The 22,978-nt window shown below is 35.7% G+C and overlaps 1 protein-coding gene across 3 annotated transcripts in view; it reads left to right on the top strand.

Moving 5' to 3' along the window:
• MICU3 (mitochondrial calcium uptake family member 3) overlaps window positions 1-22,978 on the top strand; it is a gene marked incomplete at its 5' end in the record, with an annotated part of 60,041 nt that overhangs the window by 5,320 nt on the left and 31,743 nt on the right. For all 3 annotated transcript variants that reach the window (XM_082315078.1, XM_082315077.1, XM_082315076.1), the window contains 5 exons: window positions 8,352-8,505; window positions 12,503-12,534; window positions 13,386-13,464; window positions 17,551-17,598; window positions 19,042-19,124. In XM_082315078.1, the coding sequence (XP_082171204.1) occupies window positions 8,352-8,505; window positions 12,503-12,534; window positions 13,386-13,464; window positions 17,551-17,598; window positions 19,042-19,124 (396 nt within the window). The remainder of the gene's footprint in view (window positions 1-8,351; window positions 8,506-12,502; window positions 12,535-13,385; window positions 13,465-17,550; window positions 17,599-19,041; window positions 19,125-22,978) is intronic.

Genomic DNA, 22,978 nt, shown 5'->3' with positions numbered 1-22,978 from the left:
TCTATGTACAGGTGAATAAGAAGATGCTGTTTGCTAGAAGTCAAGCAAGCTACGCTATGTGTCACCAACATGGGGTAGCGGTGTGGCAAACCTTTTGAAGAGACAAATCTCATGTAGTCAGCACAAAAAAATACTTGCTTGACCAAGCGTATCATTGGAGGTGTTCTGGTAGAGAGTAAGATTTGTTACAGAAGCAGCATGAGGCTAAGCTCCCTATAGGATTCCCTTTTCCCAGATGCTTTCTGAGAATAATTCCAGTCCTGAGGACCAGGGGTTTATATGTGATTACCTGGAGCAAAATCTTGGACACTATACTAAAGCAACAGTTTTAATTCTGGGGTTGCTGCCACATAACATTTCAGAACCAAAGTAAAAGTCTGCACTCAGAGCTGCTGGTTTTGTGTCTGAAGGTTGTGGTGAAGACTGGGAGAGCTCTACTAACAGGCAGCTCCTTTAAAGTCTAGGAGATGCTTATGCAGAGCAAGAAACTCTTTGAAAGAACTGTTATTTTGATACAGGTTCTCCGTACTGACAACTGAGAACAGTATTGACCCAAGAAGAGCCCTGATCCAATATGCTGCTTATAAAGTATTTACCTTGTTGGAGCAACTGTGTATCATGTTTTTTCAGAGAAATATAACAATTTTAGAAAAATGTAATCCAGAATTCCTCAGAGGAATTAATATTTGTTTTCTAGTTCCTTGCTTCCATGCTCCTTACTTCCAAAATTCCCGTGTCATTTGTAAAGCTTATTTAAATGGTCTTGGGAATACCAGTGATGCTTCTTCGCACTCCAAAGAGATCTTTTCTGTAATCGTGTTGTCATTGTGTAAAGGTAATAAACTCGAGGTCTCTATTTATTTTCACAAAATGTACTCTGAGAATCACTTCCTTCAGAGGTGATATAGGAATTAAAAGGGGGGCAGAGAGAGACAGACACAGAATATGTACTTTATCACATTTCTTGAAGGCACACTTATTTCCAGGAGAAGGAAGCTGCATACTTTGGATGTTTCCAGAGCTTTTTTCCCAGTACTTCCTAGTTTTCAGCAGTACTGTCAGACTCTCTCTTTGTGAAAATACTCAAAAGGTCAAGTTTATTTGTAGCAGCACATTTCTAAGTGGATTACATCATCTATTTCCATCTCTGTGAAATGAAGAACAAGACTTCAACTCCAAAAAGTAAGGCAAACTCCCCTAGGGAGGAGACTCTCCTGCCTGCTCAAAGAGGATGCCATTCAAAGAGGTGCATAAAGCATCATTTTTACAAGAACCACTTGTAGCTAACCTTTTTTCATAAGCATTGTGCATTTCATGTCATAGGTCAATTGCCAAATTTAGGAAGATGGTTTGCTCTTTGGCTGATGACATCTGAAGCTCCTCACAGTTATCATTCTGAGAAGGATACTGCTTGCCAGCCAGCTGTGGTGAGAGCCATGCTGAGGGAAAAGGAAGGTTTACCCCTCTGTATTAATTCTGTGTTCCTCAGGGTGTTAAAAAAGGATGATACATGTTTGCGTCCAGCTACTACTATGTTTTAGCCTTGCATGCAGTGAAGCACAGGGACGTGTGTAGCAGGATATGCACACTGACTGAAGCTTCTTGAAGAACTGCTAGAGGTTAAGTACTGCCATGTGAAACTAATGTAAGAAGGACTGTTGGAGAATATTTTAGCGTAATACTTATTTTGGAGGATTTCTGGAGTAGCTGTGCTTACAAGTAAACATTGTTACCCCAAGGATTTCCTGTAACAGAATTGTATTTGAACAGGGCCCTTTTTACAATATTTTAAACACATTCCAGCTTCCTATGCTTGTAAATATTTTAATATAATAATGTCCTTGTCTCAGCGAAGCAGGATCAACTAACAGAATTGTTGGCTGTACTACATCTAAGTAGTCTACTAGAAATATAACTTCAGTAAGCATCAAAACAGTTTTGTCTACTTTGGGATTTTCCCACACTGGGAACTTGACGTTTAACCTTTTGGCCACCCAGCATGAAAACAAAATTGTGCTACTTTTATCTACATGGGAGCATATTAAATAAGCCTGAAGTCAAATATAAACGAAGGAAGTAAGGAACAGCATTGCTTTGAAAACCTTTTTATTTTAATAATTTGCACAGATTCTCACTGATGGAAGACAGATTATTTTGCAAGCAAAAATTCAAAGAAACTCACTCACTTGAAATAAATCAGTTAAAGATTAAACTACTCTAACAGAACATATTTTTGACTGCAAGCAAAAGGTACGTTTAGTAGTAGATGTTGGCTTCTTTAGCTAAAATAGTCTCACCTTTATCTCAGTTGGAAAAAGCAAGAGAAAACATTTGACTTGGGAACACAGCAAAGTTGTGCGGTTTTATGTGGTACTGTTGGAGCTTTTTGGCTCATATGCACGCATATGGAGCATGTATATTTTTACCTATTTGTTTTTTAAAGTGTTTTGCTTTATTTGTAGATATTGTCAGAATCTGGGAGTTGGAGTATTGTTCTGCAGAGCTTTATGAGCTTGTAGACATCATTTTTTGTAATTTTCAAGTGAAAAATGCTGTACCTGGCATTTAAGCTTGTCTCTATGGGAAAACTAGATCTTTTGCCACAGAATAAAATTTCTGAATTATTGACTTAATGTAATATGAGACTTAACACTTGGCAAAGAACATTTCTTCTGTGTTTTCTAGTAGAAAGGGTAATGATGTCATGTTTTGTCTTCTGCACTTCACTTCCACTGACCTGAGCCATATCATTACCATTTATTGGTATTTTCAGATATTTTGGGGTCATAACTACTGCAAAATTTTAGTTATTTTAATGTCACTCGGTGAGCTCATGTCCTGTGTTAGGCCATCTTACAGCAGTGTAGCGTTATTGCATGGATTTCACTGGACGGCCATACAGGTTAATTCATGTTATACCAAATTCAGACAGACCATGTCTCCAAGGTGAGAGAGCCAGTAAGACAAACATGGGACGGGAAATGGAGATTAGCCCATGCTTCAAGGAAGTTCAAGTAATACATGGAAACCTTTGGTGAGAGCGCCAGACTTCCAGGGCATTTTGACTCGTCACCATCGATAGACACAGTACATGAAAGATGAACCCAAAATGGGAGTGGGTTTTGGACACTAAATTTTGCTTGATACAGAGCCTAGATTTTCTTCACTCAAGTTTTTGCTGTGAATAGAGGGAGAAAATGCAGAGGGGTGTCGCTCTAAAAGAGGTTCTGCAAGGAATGCTTTCAAGGTCGATTGACTTAAAAATGTCAAGTGTCCATAACAAAGACCTTGATCTAAGGGGCTACTACTCTGTGAGGCATGTGGTGGTGTTATTGTAGCTTTAGATGGCCCTCTCTAAATGCAGTACTTCTAGAAAATGGTTTTTAGGAATTAAGTCCTTGAAATATGTTAGTGAGAGAGCATTATCATCATATTTTCATTTGCATAATAAATTTGAAACTTTTGAGGCCTTTTCCAGATATTTTAGGCTGTTTGTAATATGTTTGTAGCACAGATTTAAGTAATTGAAGAGTGATACTCTCCCTTCAGAGAAGTACCCTGCCAAATTACCGTTTGGTCTTCAACTTAATTTTTAGTACCTTGTTTTGATAAACTGATGTTAAAATAGACTTTCCTATGGGAAATGTTTCCCTCTGTTTCCTTTGCCTGGTGGTGGTTTGCATATATAAGTGCTGAATCCATTTAATCCATTTTAGAAAGTGCTTTGAAATGTCTCCTCTGTGTGAGAATTAGGTATGTGTATAGACATTTCTGTGTTAGGGAACAGCAGGAAAATAGGCCAAGATAATTTTTTTTCTGCTCAGCTGATTTAAGCTGAGCTTAGAAGAGCCACACAGTCTCTGTTCTTGGTTTCGCAGAAGGCAGATGGAAGCCAAGACGCTGCACAGCCATGCTGCAAAGAGGTGCTGTGTTCTTTCTGCAGTCCTTCTGCAAGGGTATGGTACAGGAGGACAGGGGGTGGGAGGGGAAATATGGAGCAACAAGGTACCAGAGTTTGAGGGAGGAAGGGCAGAAGGTTGACAACCATGAGCTGTTTGGTTGCAACTATTAATGCTTAGCTTTTTTTGAGAATAGGGAAAAGATAATATATTGTTCGTGAGTGCTGATGAGCTTCAGTCTTGCCTCTTTTTATTTACTTCATGAGTTGTGAAGTTGGAAGGATGGAAATTCTGGCTACCAGCTAGATTCTTGTTTTCAGCTCTGGGTCTTTTTTTCCCCCCTAAAAGTTCTAATAACAAAGTAGGTCAGTGCAGGTGAACCAGAGCTAACCTGCTACGCCTAAAGATAATACTGCTCTTGGGAGATTCGTGACATTCTGCTTGAAGAAAATGTCTGTGTCCAGTTTTTAAACGGCAGAGAACCATAACATGATACAAGATCATAGTAATTAGTAGGCAGGATTGCCAAGAGGATTAGCAAACAGAAGCATAAAAAAATCTCCCCTCTTTTGTTTGTCAAAGAGATGTACTTTCATGAAAGTTTTTGAAGATTGTTGGTAATTACAGAGAGATTTAGTCTGGATAAGCACTTTAAACTTCAAATAGAAATTGGAATCTTATTGAATCTTGTTCTCTCCTTCACCAACAGTCCCTTCCCTGAGGTATTCAACATCTACTTTCTGTGTCTTGTTCACGTGTCTATTGGATTTTATGCTAATGCTGCTACAGTAAGATTGCCTAACCTGGGCATAAATATGAAATAAATTGAGAGCAATTGGTGTAACTAAGATTCTCATACTTGCCTCACTGGATTATGGTCTGCTGATGTTGGGGGAAAACAGGAGACATTTCATAGTTATGCGTTGAGACGAATTTCTTAAATGAATGCCTGAAGAGGTGCGAATTGAGGTCATACTTTAGAATGGCTTGGCTTTTAATTAGCATATTGATTAATTCCTAATAATTACAGCTTTTATGCAAGAGCCTTAAAGTTGCTGTATGTTACGTAAATTGATAAGCAGTAATAGAAGAAGGAAAGCTCTGAACAAGAAATTTGGACAAAAAATAATATTATTCCCAAAGATGGTTTTATTTGTCAGTTTGCAAAGGTGTGTGTGCCTGGAGTCTTCTGCAGCCAAACTTTGCTTTTATTTGGACATTTAGTGTATGAACCAGTGATCTAACACACGTTAAGCCCTGTATACATTTGTTTGAATTCATGCTGGATCAATAGCAGAAACAACTTGTTCTGATTGTTTCAGATAAAACCACAAAGTTCAAAATAAAGTGGTATTTTTATTTCTTGGAATAAAATTATGCTTAAGCCTGCAGTTTTCCCATAACTTTAACTTGAAGTAGGTGGAGTTTGCTGCTGGAACAGGTGATATTTTCTTTTCCATAAGCTGCAAATTCCTGTGGCCTAGGTTTTGAAACAAGTAACTGTTCTTGTGGGATAGATCCAGGGCATTTATTTGGCCAAAAAATAACACTACCAACCAAAAAGTTCTCCATCAGACCAGTTCCCTTATCCAGTTTGACGCTTGGAAAAATGAACATAAAGTGCTAGAGCAAGGGCATGCAGGGTATTGAGCCTTTAGGGAGGTACTGCTCTTTTTGGTGGCCGCCTGTATTCATATCGGGTTACGGTGACGTTGAGCCAGAGCGTGAAATACTGCCATTGCTATATAGTCAGAGAGAAACTGTAGATTGCCTAAAATGAAGCAGAAATGAAGGTTTTGCAGACCTGAGTACTGGCATGAGTTAAGTTTAAGCATGTCCGTGTTTGCAGTGTGTTATTTTATACTAGTAGCATAGAGAACTTAAGATAATGTTGAAATATGTGTCTGAGAATTTAGCAAATGCTTTTCTAAGTGTCTCAGGCAAAATATTAAGCAGTAGTACCTGAGATAGTGTGAATTTCTTGAGAGAGCAAAGAATCTCAATGTGCTCTCCAAATACTAACAATGATCAAAACTAAGATGATATTTCTTGAGTGGTGCATTGTCTACAGATTCTCCTGAGTATGTATGATTGATTATGACTGATTACAATCGATTATAAATACTGCATGTGTAATATGGCCTGAATAAATTTATTTTCTGAAAATCAGCTTTGCAGAAATACTGTTTTATTACTCATGCTTACAACCTGCATGTATTCAAAAGCATGTTTGTAATAGTGATAAAATAACATATGTATCAAAAATAAGATAGATTATTAAACTTCAAATACAGGGATATCAGTTATGCCGCTACAAGCTCTACCAAAACAATTGAGTACACAACTTGAATGGCTTGAATGCCACTGGACTCTTGAAGGATCAGTAAGACCGTAATATTCAAACAGTGAGATAGGACAGAAATATTTTGGCTTTCACATGAGTATGTCAGAAGAGAATTCAGCTTTTTCTGTCATTCTGAGGTGAGTTTGTAGGTCTGGCTGTTAGATTCCTCTCCCCTCCCCCCCCCCCATTTAATTTGGTAATCATTTGAAAATGATAAAAAACACAAAGACCAGGTTTAAAGCTGCTTCTCAGGCAGAAATGGAGAATGTTTGTATGTAGAGCAGTCTACTGAAAATTAAATATTTGTATAAGCATTTCTATTAGTCTTACTTTCTATGACAGTTTTTTCCATTGAAACGAAACATTTTCACACACACACACACACACACACACACACACACACACTAGAAGCAATAATTTCAAAAAGACTAGAGAAAGTCCAGAAAGAGAACTACGCAGTCAATAGTCTTTTTTCCTTCTAGAAGGCTGGTTAAAATGTCCTATATGAAGTACTGAAGTACTAAGACTCCCATATATAAAATCAAGAAATTGCGAGTCTTCTGTTACGTTGTGATTATACATGTGATTTTTTTGTTTTGTTTTTTCCCAAATAGAAAGTGTTTGACCTCTTCTAGACACATTCATTTTTGATCTGTCTGCTTTACAAACATAATTTAACCTCTTAGTTACAGCTGAGGCCATAAAATTTTGTTTCACTGAAGTAGTCTTACTAATGTTTTATTTTTTAAGGACGCTGTTTGGAAAGCAGAAGGGAAGTGAGCCCAGATTTTTGATTGCCCAATATAAATGTGCCTTTGCTTCTAATTGCAGAAATCCTAAACCTATACTTAGAAAGGTTTTGGAAAACCAATTTCCATTTGTAGTTGAGGACTGTTATCTCTTAGCAGACAGCAGCTGCAGACATCTCCCAACTTCTCTTTGTGTTTACATGCCTCTCTGAAAGACATAATTTATTTGGCTGTTTTCTTAGTTGTTAAATGAAAACATAGACATTAGTTAAACCATGTGCTACTTGTTGCCTTTCCTTAGTTTGACACCTGGAGAATTTTAGGGATACTGTATGAAATGACAAGAATATTGAGGACAATGGCAGCATGGGACATTTCATTGATAAGATGCTGCATTCCTATTTTAACATACTGGGAGAAGTTAGCTGTATCATTGCTCTTCCTTTTCTGAAACAGTTTGGGTTTGCTCTTTTCATATCTGAAAAAAGTTCAAGATACTTACGTTTTCTTCAAGATACTAATTCCACAGAGGAGCTTGCCTCGTTAGGGCTAAAAAAAGTTTTCAGATAGCAGTAGCGTGTTTTCTATGAAAAGGTTTGACAGTGTAACACAAAGATGTAATAATTTAGAACACTTACAGTTTTGTACTACTAAGTTTGCATGTAAATCAGCTGGATGGTAAATATACCAGAAACTCTTGACATCTATAAACTCTCATGAGGTGTGAACTTAATGCCGTATAGTACTTCTGTAGCTCTAGAGGAATAATTATGCTATTCTCTTCTTCGGTTCCCCCAAGTATGGTAACTTTAATTGCATTGGATACTTGAAATAGCAGTATCCGTAGAAGGTTTACACTGGTGTATATTATGGAGGTGTCTTGCCTATTATTGTCAGCAGCTGTGCTCTACACTAAGAAACCATATAAAAAAGTCTTATTCCATTCTCTTCTGGAAATGTCAGACAACTGAAATAATTTTAGCAGAGTTGTTTAAAGTCTGACTGCTGAATTTACATGGACTTCCTTGAGTTAAAGTTGCCCCTTTTTCTGATTCAAGAGCCTAAGTTCTCCTTTTTTTTTTTTTTTTCTTTTTTTTTTTTTCTTTTTTCCCCCTGAGCTTGGGTAGTGTCAACAATTTCGATGCATAAAGATTTATAGCTAAAATTGTAGAGTACTGAAAATGATAGCAGTGAGATCCTGGTTGTTGTTTCAGCTCTTACCATACAAAAGTATTTGGATGCATTTGAGTTTACGAATTATCACCTTTACATTTACAGTTTCTTTATGGGGAATGGCAGTGGCAATTGTAAACCAAAACTTTTTTCATACATTAAAATTGTTTCCTTCTGTCTTTGAAGGTTACAGAAAACAGATCAGACCTTGAAGATTTACACCTTTATGCAACTCCTCGGGAGCAACGGTTTCGTAGGTTTGCCAGTTTAGAATTTGAAGGACAGCTATATATGACTCCATATGACTTCATTCAGGCTGTCACAAATGATGAACCCAAATGTAAGCAGGAGTTTTATATTGATAAAATTGCTAGGGAGAATGCCAGTGGTGTATGTTATTTTTCCATTTGCTTTTGATTACTACTTCTGTTTCTGATTGTGGTAAAAAGGTACTACATCTTCCAGAATTTTATTTTTAATGGTATCCAAGTGCATACAATCAGTATCCTGACTGTTATTAGATTGTAAACACCTGTATACTAGTCATTAGTTAAACATTCTTGTCTTAGAGGTCACAGACAGCTCAACAGGCTTGACAGACAAGCAGTTCATTTGTACCATTTGCATTGACACAGTTAGAGTTACGGTTTCTTTCTGAGCAGGCCAGTATTGCTGTAAAACCCTTGCCTCCTCCTCTGTATAGTTTCTGTGTAAATAGGCAGGCAACATATGAGTTCTCTAAATAATTTAGGATAACTTTGTTTTGCAATTTTTGCCATCTTAAATTGTCATCTACTATTGTGTTGGGGTTTTTTGCCCTACAGAGATTTTATAACCATGTCACGGCTTTCTAAATAACATGCTTTGAGTAAGAGTTTCAGTCCCCCAGGGGATCTGCTTTCTACTCTTAAAAGTTGCCAGAGTTAGCACTATGTGTTAATTAAATTAATGAAAAATAAACTATCAACTTGAGTTGGCTTATTGCAAAATTTTTGCTTTAAGTATCAAAGAGTGACTAAATAGTAAGGTGATCCATTTCTGATCTAGTTTGATTTCCTGGCCCTCAGGCTTGCAGTGCATTGGTTGCAGCACACAACTTCTGGGGAAAGTGAATATCTTTGCTCAGGTGTGACATGTATAATAACTCACCTTAGGTCTTTCTTCCTAAAGTCTACACCACAAAGCTAGTATAGAGAACAGTCAAAAGCAGCTAAAACAGTCAGAGGAGAGCTCAAAGCTCTGTGCAGATGTTAGATTTTCCCCCTTTGTTCTCTTAACAGTAATGAAACAAGAGGAAAGAATTCAGCCATGGTACATCAGTGATCAAAACTTCTATAACTTTTGAATAAAGATATAATCTCATTGTAACAGTGAAGACAGAAGATAGAGCTTAGATGGTGAAAATTTGCAAAACTTTGAAACTCTTACCAGAGAGCAAATCTTCATTCTCTTTTTTTTCACTCTGCAGTTAAAAGAGAGGAAGCAGATTCCTTATCACAGAAGTTAATACAAATACGCATCAGCACTTGATATCTGCTTCCTCTGCCCAGATCCCCAAGTCTTCCTTTTTTGTTACTGTGGAGTTGGGTTTCACCATGTATGGTCATGAAGCATTTGTGCCATGTGCTGGACATCAGTTAAACATTTCGTTTTAACTCCATTTCATGACAGTTTGACTGGCTTGACCACACTGTATGTATGGTTTGCTATTAAGATTTTTCCATGCTAATGAAATTTATGCTTCCTCCTCTCTCACAGCAAGTATTCAGATTTTGAAAACCAAACCAAACCAAAAAGCGTTAAGCTCGCAAGGACATTCTGTTCATCTCATGCCAAAGGAGAAAAGATCTGGAGTTGAACAGTTAGGCACCCTTCTGAGTTCAGGGTAACAAACCCTGTTTGTATCAAAATCCTTCCTGTGCATCCAGTTTATCTCTGAGACTGAAAACAAAACTAACCTGGATGTCCTTTGGTTTTATAGACTAGTATCAGAGATTACACGACTGAGATTATTTTAAGGGATAGTGTAAGAGGCTGTAACTAAGTAGAAGTGGATGACTTCATTATAGTGGAAGTCACATTGTCTAGGACGTTTTGGACAGAAGGCTGAGGAGTAGGAAGTAATAGATGAAGTAGATGACCTGCAGGTGTTACCACTTCCACATTCTGATCTCTTACTGTGTTCATTTTAACCTTTGTACTGCAGCTTTGTCAAAGCACTGCTTTGTCTGTTTGAGCAAGTCTTAATTTTCTGTCTTGCTCTATGGAAGGTAGTAAGTTTAAGGAAGGTATTTTTCTGAATAAAAGAATACATTCTAAATGTTGTATTTTGTATTTTTGGATCATTTTGTAGATAAGTTACAAGTTGTAAATAATTAGGTGCATTCAGGCTGACATACTAGAACATCTATATTTTGCAGAAAAAAAAAAAAAGAACATACACCTGTTCTTTTTTATGGATGAAGACTAGAAAGGTCTTGAGTTTTGTCAAAAAGCAAAAATGCCCTTTGAAGAGTAATAGTAGTAGCTCTTTAGGTCTACTTTATAGAAAAGCTAATAATACTAGACCTGAATGAGATTTGTGATTGAATGCGTCTATTGTGATTGATTTACTTTGGAAGTCTTTTAAACCCTACAAAAGTCAAGAGGGTGTTCACTTCCTTTTTTGATTAAACACTAGCTAATATGGTAACAGTATATTTTATTTTATAAAATGTAACTTTCTACTCCAGGCGGTTATTATAAAAAATATAAAATAAATGCTATAATTAATTTGTTGCTGCTGCCTTTACGGTACAGGCTTTCATTTGGGAAAATACAATATTTTTAACAGTCATTCTTGATACATTTTTATCATCTGAATATGTGTTTATGTATTTACAAAGCCAATTAAGAGAAGCTTAGCTTCCTTTTAGCTCTAACTATAGTAATTTTAGCCTAATACTGAGCTGTAAGAAGTATGTATATACACATAAATCTTGACTTGCTTGTCTAGAAAGAAAATCTATATATAATGTATGAGACTGGGAAATTATCTGATTGGAAAGTTAGATATATTTATTCCCCAAGTTTTGTATGGTAGGCATAAACATATATCAATTTGTATGGCAAATGAGGTTGTTTTGTTGGGTTTTATTTAGTATTTTGAGACAGGACTTCAACTGACATTAAAAAATTAAACTGAAAAGTATATGAAAATCTGCTAGCTCATGTTATGATGTTGCTTGATATAACTCCACCATAGCTGGAGTGGAATTTGCAGACAGTCTTGGTGCTAACCTTTACTAAGATGTAAAATTAAAATTTCAGTGAGTTCCTAACCATGAACTAATGAAAGACCATAGTGAGTAGCTTCTGTATTGTGATCATTATTTAATAGACCATGGATTTCGTCATGAGGAAGGGATTTCTAATACCACAAAGTGTTTTGCTTTGTAAAAATGAGCCTTTACCAACCAAAAAGTTACGGATTTGCCCACATACTATGCTACTTTTTGTACCTTTGTGAATTCTGATATTCACAGTGCTTTATCTTAATATTGAATCTGTGCAAATGTTTGTCTTGAGAGGGTGGTGATGAACTTCAGGTTTTGAATTCTTGGATGGTTGTGGACAGCTGTTGTCAAATGCGAGTATCTTTTTCTGCTTCTGGAGTCTTTCATGTAAAGCGTTAGGAAGAAAGAATCTGCTCAGTCTTACTCATTATCAGTTTTCAGTATTAATGAGCAGTTCCAGTTCTGAACCAGAGGCCCTCTTCAGCTCCCCTGTTGAAACTACTTACAAAAAATTGAGCCTGACAGAGGCTGTAAAAGGCAACATGAATCTGAGTTATTAGGAATGGCTGAAGGGAGTCCTAGCACCTGGTGAAGTTTCAATGATTTTTTTCTGTATTTTCTTTAAAAGGTATGAGCAGTCCCTGAAGCAGGGTCCAGAATCCAGGTCTCCCTACAGCCTGCACTGTAATACTACTGCTACTAAGTAACTGTTTCAGAATATTGATACCACCGGTTAACATGAATGCCCTCTATTTCCTATTTAATATTTTAGTGGTGTATTTTGGAGGTAGAAAGTCTTTTCTCTCACTGAAGCAGAGTTGGATTAAAAACTATACATCTGAATTGGTTCTTTAAAGTTAGGAGTTTAGGTATGTATTAAGCTAATGATTTTTTTAACAACATAAAGAGAATTTTTTTGAACCAGGTTGAAGATTAGCCGCCTGAAGTAGGGAAAATACCTGCTCTTTGGCTAGAAAACAGAGTGTAGATGCAATCTAAGTTTTATGACCCTCATTGGCATAACTAAATTCTGTGCATTCATAACTTTGTCTTTTGTTGCAGGTGCTAAAAAGTGGCGATCCCTTTCAAAGCAGGTGGGCAATAATTCCTGTGCTGTTTTATAGCCATAGATTTTGATACAGTTACTTTCTTTCATGATGTAAACTTAGAGTCACAGGAGAAAGAAGGGAGTTTTTAAATCTTTATTAAAAAAAAAAAGAGACTTTGATTTCTTCATTTTTGTCACTTCAGACTCAGCTGAATCCAGAATGTCAAAGATACTTGAGCAGCTGTGCTTGTTATGTTGGATTTACTGACTTTCTCAAGCCTCTGTCAGTTCCTTCCTCAGCCCATATCTTGAGTTTCTTTAGTGTCTAAGTGTAACAGGTGTATCCAAAGCTGCCTGAAATACTCATGCCACTCTCTACCTTTTGTGATGTTTAAGTGCCTCTTACTTTTCCTTTTTTTTTTACATTTGTAGAACTGCAAAATGACTCTGTCTGTATCTCTGTATTTTAAGTAAAGTATATTCATATTCATGGGCGAAGTTTGCTTTAGTTCAGGTTGAGTGTTTTAAAAGAATGGTTGCTTGGAGCTTGTATGAAAAGCTTAATGAAATCCAGGGGGACTTACCCTTGGCTTCAGTGAATACGGGCAGTGGTGAGTAATTTTAGCAACAAATACATTACATGTCTCTCTCCAACTCTGCAAACACTTAGTATTCATGCAGATGAGCAATTCTTGGAATAATTATATGTGCAAAATTTATATATGTGCTTGAGTAGTTCCAGAGTCATTGTGGTAAACTGAAGTTAAATTAACTGGTAGATTTGCATGCAGTTACTTGTCTTTTATATTGATTTTCTAGCATTTACTCATAATCTGTTAACTCCTAAATTAAATATTTAGATATATACTTTTATCTTTTTTAAATCTTATTTTTTAGGAACTGAATCAGATCCTTATGGAGACACCACCAGTTTGGAAAGGATCATCCAAACTTTTCCGTAATCTTAATGAGAAAGGTGGGGGATAAGAATTTATTTTCCTGAACCAAATTATCACTTGTATTAATTTGTTGTGGATAAAGTGATGTTGTACTTTAATCTGAGTCACATCTCCAAAAAGATAAAAAGTGTTTGTTATTTGCTCCATTTTACAGCATGGAAAAGTTCCCTTTAGTCTCTACAGTGTTTTAATCATGCCATCTTACAGCTAGCCTCTTTAAGTGAATTGGCATCTTAGAGTTTCTTGAACGGATATTTGAATGTTTCAGGTTCAGTTTGTTGTAATGAATCATGACCTATAGACCACAGATAGAATATTCTAATAAAGACACAATATCTCTTTAAAAATAATCACATCATTGAACCAAATTAAAAAAGTAAAGACAGTAATGGTATCTTATATCGCTGAATAAGCATTTTCTTCGCAACACAGAAAGTTTCAGAAATGCTATATATCCCCTTAAATTGTGCAGATGAGGGTTTTGATAGCTTTAAGAACTCACACTATTGGTAAAGGAAGAGCCATGAGCCACACTCCTGGTCTCCTCTTTTGCTTTTCCTTAATAAGTTCTATCACTTCAAAAACAAAAAAAACCCAGAAAAAAACCCTATGACGACTTGTATACAGACATTTAAAAGCTATTTATGATAAATAATCCACGTATTCCTTTGCTTATATGCAGAACGCCAAAGGTCTGGTGGAACATGTTAAATATTTTTAAAAGCAGCCACAAGTACTTGCTATAAAATAAAGACACTTTATGAATGTTTAAAATACGCATGCTGGCAACAAAATCCTAATCAAACGTGTGCATGTAATTGATGAATCTAATTCAAATGCACCTCAAATTATTAAAGGAGTAAGTATGCACCTACTCTCAGAGGAGGGTCCCAGGCTCAAATATCTAGTGCGTGGAGGCGTTCACTTTTTTCCCTGAGTCTGCAGCCAGAACTCCAGAGAGGCAGAAACTTGCACATCTTTGCACTGTATTTTCTTGCACTAGGGTGCTTTCTATAGAGTCAGAACAGCTGACTTTTGAAATATTAATTACATAAAAATTCAGCTTCAGAATCTGTTAAATCAATACATTATCAGTTTAAAAAAACATATCTGGATGTTGTTTATTAAATCTGTAATAAAATGTCTGCAACATGTGCAGTCTTGCTTCAACAATATCTTACTGCAGTTTTCTGCCAGTGAAATTGTACAGAAGTTGATGGAATTAAGAGGACTCAAAACTGGTGTAATAAACTGGTAAAATTAGTAATAAACTTCAGTGCTTACGTAGCTTTTCAGCATGCTTTACAAAAAACTGGGTTCTGTTATCTCATTTTATAGATAATATAAGAAAAGATGATGGGTCTTATGACTGATAAGGTCATTCAGTAAGCCAGTGACTGGGATGGGAATAGAATTCAGGTCTCCTTAGTTCTAATTTAGTGTCTATTTAGTACATGACATGAAAATGCCAAGATTAATTTACTGATTTTCTTTAAAATATGCACATTTTAATATGAAGCAAGTAGCAAAAGCCATCTCCATTTATTTTGCCATAGATTCATTTAAATCAGATGAGCCACATAGATTTATGCCAGTTGTCCTTAAGTTTTATTTTTGTGTTTTGCCCTTGAGTGACCTCCCTCTCTTCTTTCTGATCTTAGCATAAGCTTTTCTTTCTGTTTAGTTGTCATTTCCAAGCCTCCCTCCCATAACACTCAGAGCAATCAAGCAGAACTATCTGTCTACAGCTACAATATACCAGTACAAACAAAAGGAGAGAATGCTTTCAAGGCCTTTTAGATTGCTCTCTTCATACCTGTGATGGACTACTTGACAATTGCAGTTTCTTCCTCTGTTTTACAACAAAGAAGGTGTCATCAAACAAACAAAAATACATATTTACATTTATTCACTGGCTATTAAAGAATGTTTTACATCACTGAATGAGAACCTTTGAGGTATCTGATTTCTTGATAGCTGCTTCTCCAAACAGATTCAAGCAGGCCTTTGAAAACTTAATTTCTGCAAGCTGCTGTATGAAATCAAGAAGATAAAGCATAGAGCACGCGTTACTTATATGCTTGCATTTAATCTTTGCTAATCTTCAGCGCGGAGCTATGTGTAAATTGAGGAAAAGAGTAGGTGGCATTAAAAATACTTAGTAGCCTTCCTAACTAAATCTACTAGCAGTCCTAAAATCTTGGTTCTGAAGACTTGAATTTACTCTTGGATCAAAAGGTGGGAAAATGTCTTTTTTCCATGAATGGAATGGAAGTTGGGAGGGCAGCATTTCAGCTGGTAAAGGTTGAGGGTTTTAGTGATTCTTTCTAGTATGTGATTTGGTTCCAAAGACAATTTAGTTAACTGTGATTCTTTTGTATTTTCTTTATATTCCAGTCTCTGTGATATCTGTGGAGATCTCTGTGGTTGGGTATTTTTTCTTTTATGTTTGAGGATAGTAGACATGATTCTCTTGAAGGCGCTCCTCTTTCAGGACAGTTGGCTTTTAGGGAGTATTGTATGATCAAAGGTTTGGGGAGGCATTTGGACAGATCCAAGAGAAATATTGCTGAGATTTTCATATCTTAGCTATTTCAGAAGACAGAAAGTCCCACCTGGGTATTATTTCAGGACAGAATTAATTTAGAACTTATTGAGCTGTAAATATTAGTAGAAAATGCCAAACTTTCTTATTTTGGCAGTGGTGGAGGTGCTGATGTTACACGTGTTCAAATAATTGTAAAATCCATGTGAATGATACAATGTTTTAGGTTTTAATTTTACAGGTTTTTCAGTGAAAAAAATTCAGATGACTATTTACATAGTTTGTCACATATTCAGTTAAGTCAGATTTTAAAAGATATTTCAACATCCAAAGATGTGGCTGTTTTTAGAAAAACTTTTGCACCTGACTTGGACTGAAATCAAGGAGACAGCCAGCAACTTTTGAAAATCCCAGCTGATAGACATCTGTACTCTCAGGCATCTAAATACTTTTTTTTTTTTTTTTACTCTTTTGAAATAGTCTAATATTGTGGACTGACTTAACACTTTTGGTTTTGGAGAACAGACAAAATCAATAGGTTAGAAATCAAGAACCAGTTTTGCTAGTTCAGCCTCGAAGATCGTTAGAGCTAAGGGCTTTTGGGAGAGCTGCAAGTCATTGTTTTCGGGTCTTACTGAACTGTAAGATGCTTCTATTCATTGGTACTATGGGCATTCTGCAAGGTTATCTCTTTACCCAAGAGCTAGAAAAGCAGTACAGCTTATGGTACCAGACATACTATTTGGATATTGACTTCAGCTCTAGTTTAAATTTTGCCTTAAACACTTTTGAAGAGAAAAGGAAGTGCCATTCCACACTGTGATTGCCTTTTGACATCTAACAAAAGATCAAAAACTTAGAATTTATTCCTTACAGATCTTCTGAATGTGGAAGAAGAGATAGTACAAATGTCTCTAACAGGCTTTAAAAATACTTTACACATTCATTTAGTAAGAGTTTTTTTAATATAAATTTCAGGTGTTGATGATGAAAATGTGCATATAAAGGCAACGCAAAACCCCAAATCTAAGCTTTCATAAATAACATGAGGCTAAGTTTTCAATTAATATAGGACATGCACTTACAAAGCACGTATTAAAGTCAAGAACTGTACTCAAACGGTACATATCATGAGGGAGTGCTATTAATGTTCTCAGAGTAAATGTTCTCATATTGTTAGAGAGTGTTGTCATGAATTATTGGTGGGGTTTTCAGAAAGAAAATAGAATAAATCATTTATATTAGCATCTAAGAATCTAGCCAGCTTCTGTTTAATGAGCCATTCTCTAATGACTGTAGTTGTTTATTTGCCATATTTAATGTATTCCTTCTCTAAAATACTCAAAAAACCCCAAACAAAAAACCCCACCCCATAGATCAATATTTTAGAGAAATAACTCATTGACCAGGTTGAATGCAGTCACATGCACCGAAGTATGAATATGCATATGTACATGTAAAAAAATTCTCTTTCTTATACATAGATCTAATATTTTCAAGCTTAAAATGTGAATACAAGGCGAAACTAATATGGCATAACTTTTTTTTTTTCCTTCAGGTGTGATATCTTACACAGAATATTTATTCCTCTTATGTATTTTAACAAGTAAGTATTTTTGGAGGGAAAAAAACCCAAAACTTCTGTACAAATTTCTGAGCTCTGAATGTATTGTCGTACGTTACAATACTCCTTTTTTCTTCTTCCTTTTTTTTCTCCCCCTTTCCTGCATATCCCAATATGGAAAAAAAATGTATCATGCATCTCTATGTCCATTCGAACCTCTCCTGTCCTACTGGAATCTTGTGTTATGGTTTATTTAAGTGCTTTATTATCTAGAACACCTTTTACTAACTGTTGAGAAAGTTGAGCCGTACACTTCAGTTAAACCCCTGTTAAAAGCTTAAATTTATTTTCTTCTTTGAAATTCCTACAAAATTTCTAGCTGAATTTACTGAAGTTCATAAAGGACATTGAATATAGGGAGAAGAGAAAGATATATGTTACTACTGGTTTGTTTCACCTATTAGTGCATAATGGGTGACATCAATGAGACAATGATAGAATATAAATATAAAATCTGTCACACTAAAGTAAATATTTATGTTAGAAAACACTAACAAAACTGAATACTTATTCTTCTACTGTTCATAAAGACAAAGTAGAAGAACTTGCAGCTAAAGTAAACTAAGCCTGATACAGACTTTGTTTTGATATTTTAAGAGGTGTTTTTTAGAAGGAGCGAAATGTTTTATTTGTCTTTCCTTTGTATGTAATAAAAAAATTTCTATTGGATTCATTGGCTTTTTCTTCAGACATGATTTGGATTCTTATTGTGAATCACAGCAGGAACTTGACCCTGAACACTTACAGTCCCTACACTGCTGGATTGATGGATATTCTTCCATCATTTCTTTGTTGTCTGGACTAACTTTTGGCCATAATTCATCCATATTGCAAATCATTGAGTATCACTGAAATGTTGCCTAAAGGCTTCGCTTACCTTCAAAGTCCTCACATTTCGGAAATAATTTAAAATTCTAACCTGATTTCAAATTTCAATGTCTCTAAGCATGTAAACAAGAAAATTCTGGGTCTCTTTCCACACATCATTTGTTTTGACCAGAAGTTGCATCCTGTACCTTTTTTGCAAAGCTTTTTAAAGTGTCTTTTAGAACACTGTGTTTTCATAGAAGATTTATTTTCTACAAATTTGTGTTTTGTAACATAAAATGGACTCTAGTTATGAACTAACAGTCTTAACTACCCAACGAGCCATTACTGTGAGATATTTTTCTTGGGTATTTCATGTTCTGTTTCTACTGTCTATTTCCCCTAATCTATGACTTTGTAACCATGCCTTCTGTTTTCATAACATGGATAATATTGTTTTACAGATGTTATGATTTACATTTACTATGTACACAAATGTACTAATCTAAATTAGTTGAGGATATGGCTTTTATAAACAGACACCAAATAATTTCTTAGAGTTTTATATTTGCTTGCTTTCCAAGCAAATAAATAATTGAATGGGGGTTTTTTTTGCAGAGCCACATGCAGGTTTTAGAATCGCTTTCAACATGTTTGATACTGATGGCAATGAGATGGTGGACAAAAAGGAATTCTTAGTGGTACGTATATTTTCAGTCTTTGAATATAGTGATGTAATCTTGAAATTCATTTTTTTTGTCTGGATTGAGACTCATGATGATGTCAATAATCATGAGAACATGAGCTATTCTTCACTGAATGTAGGGGTTTATTTGCCTTATTTAATGTAAATAGTAAATGCCATATGTAAATTATAAATAGTATCTCCTTATTACAGTGCATGGGTGTGTTGTATATAATGATTTTTGAAGCTTAATTCAATTTTTTATTCCGGATCTTTTTAACTGCTACTACGTTCACAGGTAATCAGGCTATTAAAGTAATACTGCTGTATCAATGGTCATCAGAATTATTTAATTGCCATAACGATGCAGGGACTTGCAAAAGAATCTTTTCCTGGGAGACCACTTCATTTTGTCATTCATTCAGTTTATAATCCCAGGTGACCTGAAAATATTGACTGATGTAACGTAACACTATCATCTGTTTTGGACAAGATTTGTAATAAAATAAAACCTACTGTACATATATCTAGCTCAGCCCATGAAATCCATATGCTGAAGCAATTTGCTAAGCTGGGGTTCAGTGATTTCTTTTTAAGGATAATGATCCTGAGAGCAAAATTGACTTTGAGACGAATAATTTTCATGTTCTTTGGAATAGTTGGCCAGACATCTAGAACTTGGCAGTAGTTTTGTTGCATCAAAGGTTTTGTTACATTACAAATCGGAATTACAGTATTTTTCAAACTAGAGCTTTACTCAGTTTACTGTTTAAAAAAAGCAGTTCTGTAAATTCTTTTTACTAATTATTTAAGCAGAGAGTTTATTTTTCTTCTGGTTAGAAATTTAAACAGTTCTAAAAGGTCCAGACTTCGAAAGAAATATTAGCTTATTTCACGTCATTGAGATTTGTGCATTAAGAAGTATTGGGCACTTGAGAGAACATCTTAAAAAAAAAAATCTTAAATCATCCACTATATTTTGATTTTGATCATGATAAATCTGATAAATGCATCTTAAAATTCGAATACTTCTTAAGTTTTCAGGTGATAGGATCCACTAAGTACAGGAGAATGATGCTTGCACTGACCAATTGTCGTGGTTTAACCCCATTTGGCAACCAAGGACCACACAGCCGCTCACTCACCTTCCCCCCTCCTGGTGGGATGGGGGAGAGAATCAGAAGAGCAAAAGTGAGAAAACTCATGGGTTGAGATAAGAACAGTTTAGTAGTTGAAATAAAATAGTAGTAGTAGTAGTAGTAATAATAATTTTAAAATTGTAATGAGAAGGAAAACAACAAAAGAGAGATATGAACAAAACGTAGGAAAAACAAGTGATGCAACCACTCACCACCTGCCAGTCAACACCCAGCCCATTCCTGAGCAGCAATTACTGCCCCCTGGCCAACTGCCCCCAGTTTATATACTGAGCATGATGTCATATGGTACGGCATAGCCCTTTGGCCAGTCTGGGTCAGCTGTCCTGGCTGTGCCCCCTCCCAGCTTCTTGTGCACCTGGCAGAGCAGGGGAAGCTGAAAAGTCCCTGATTTAGTATAAGCACTGCTTAGCAACAACTAAAACGTCAGTGTGTTATCACATGATTCTCATGCTAAATCCAAACCACAGTACTATACTGACTACCAGGAAGAAAATTAACTCTGTCCCAGCCAAAACCAGGACACAAGTATAAAACTAAAAAGCCTTGGAACAAGAGGGCTGTTTCAGATTTATCTTCATTTAATTTATTTTCTGATTTTAAAAGAAATGGGAGCAATAACTAATGCTATTCTCAATGAATGTCAGTGATGAAGTAAAAAAATGATCATTTTAAAAAAAATCATGAAATGTAGAAGGTTGCCTACTCATCATTAGGGCTTCTGATTTTACAATGACTACGTGGCTTTATATTAACAAACTGCATAGTACATTATAAATCAGTTTTCTAAATTGGTAATGTCCATATGCAGCAGATGTCTGGAATTACACTGAAATGCTCAGCTGTGGCAAACATAGTTTTTGACATTTCTTTAGAAATTAGCGTTTAATGGTTTGTGGTTGGTGGTTTAGACAAGCTTTGTGAAGACTGCACAAGGACTTTATTTTCTACTGAACAAGTAGTACAGGTGATTAAGAGAACAAAAAATATTTATAAGAATTGAATCAGATGTTTGTAAAAAAGATATTTGCAGAAGACACCAATGCTTATCTTCATACATTTTTTGTGTAGTTGAGTTTATAAATATGTACAGTAAATACATATGAGAAAAAGCTCGCTGCCTTACTGAAGAAGATGGAACAAAATTTAAAGAATGAAACAGACACATGGAATGGATTTAAGTGTCAGACCACTATTTATTTAAAACAAAGGCACCCTAATTTTCTGTGTGCTGTTTCTTAATTGTTCTCAAGTCAAGTTATAAGGCTTGATTCAGATAAACTATGCTAACCTAAAGAAAACAGAAAGGTGAAAGAAACTGTTCTCAACACACTGAACTTCCCTCAATTCTTCTTTTCAAGGAAGTGATACATAACCAAGTGAGTGAGATCTGAGATCTGGGGGACTTGTTTTCTGGTGGCATAGCTTAAGCAGAACAGGTCTCATTTATTTTGGAAGCTGTCACCACTTGCAAATTGTGGCATGTTGATCTTTTTTTGTATTTTAATATTAAATGTACACATCCTTATATTTGCCAGTTCCTAATAGCCATCTCCTCTGGTCGGGGGAAAAAGCCAGCAAACATTGGATTAATTGGCCAAAGGAAAAATAGAAGAAGAAGAAGGAAAAAAAAAAGTCTTTCATGATTCCATGAAACAGAATGTGGTGGAATAGACTGACAACTTAAAAAAAAAAAAAAAAAAAAAGAAAAAAAGGCTTCCATTACAACAGCTAAGTGGGAGGAAATTGAAGCAGGAGGCTTTGTCTTTCAGAAACTGATGCTGAAAATGAAATCAAATGAGTATATAAGGTGGGAAGCAAGGACAACATTTAACTATGGATATTGCATCTTTCTAACTATGCTTTTATAGTCCTCTTCACATCATAGTTTTTTTTTGTTCTCTGTCATGGTCCCTGATAAAAATTTCTCCTTCTTATTCTTTTCCTGTTACCAGACTTGATGGATAGAAGAAAGAAAGGAGAACTTTCAAACAAGAGATACACTGTTCTCCACCTATTATTGTATTTAAAAAATTTGTATAGATTGAACTTGACCCTAACTGTGCTTGGTTACTATGTCAGTGACCCTTCAAAAATTAGATCTAAACCCATGTCAGAATGTTAGATCTGTGAGAAAAACTAAAATAGATAGCTAGGTAGATAGATAATGTCTGTATAAATAAAAGTAAATACGAAAGTCAACGTTGATTGAGTGATGCTGCAGCTGTGATAGACCTGGCCCCAGAACATATGTTTGGCATCTGTACTCATCTTGCTTGGGTATGCATCATCTCTTGTGTCCCTGGAAGCAGGAGACTAAGTGTTGCCATTCGAACTATATCCAGCATTTGCAAAATACTTCTCTATTGATTGCAGTCAGGTATCACAAAATTGGAAGTATGGCTAATACTATTCAGTTTTGCAAATAAAGAGACTTTGAAGAGACTGGTGTAGGGATTACATGTTACGTGATTCTTGAAGAGAAGAGTATGTGCAGTGAAGAGCTGAAAAATACTTAATTTTTCTGATAACAGCTTTTATTGTTTTTGTAAACTAATTCCATGGTGTTTGTGCTTTCCTCTTTGCTTATGTCATAGGGGTGAGGTCAGGGAACAGAAGGATTGTGTTCCCTTGTTACAGGAGATCTTGGTTTTGCTGCTTTCAGCAGTCAATCTCATTATCCTATTTCAAACAAGGTTCCTATGAAAGTACT

This window comes from Platalea leucorodia, assembly GCF_965183815.1.
Source record: "Platalea leucorodia genome assembly, chromosome: 6".
Classification (NCBI taxonomy): domain Eukaryota; kingdom Metazoa; phylum Chordata; class Aves; order Pelecaniformes; family Threskiornithidae; genus Platalea; species Platalea leucorodia.
The sequence above is the reverse complement of the archived record's forward strand: the minus strand, read 5'-3'. Positions and strand labels throughout refer to the sequence as shown.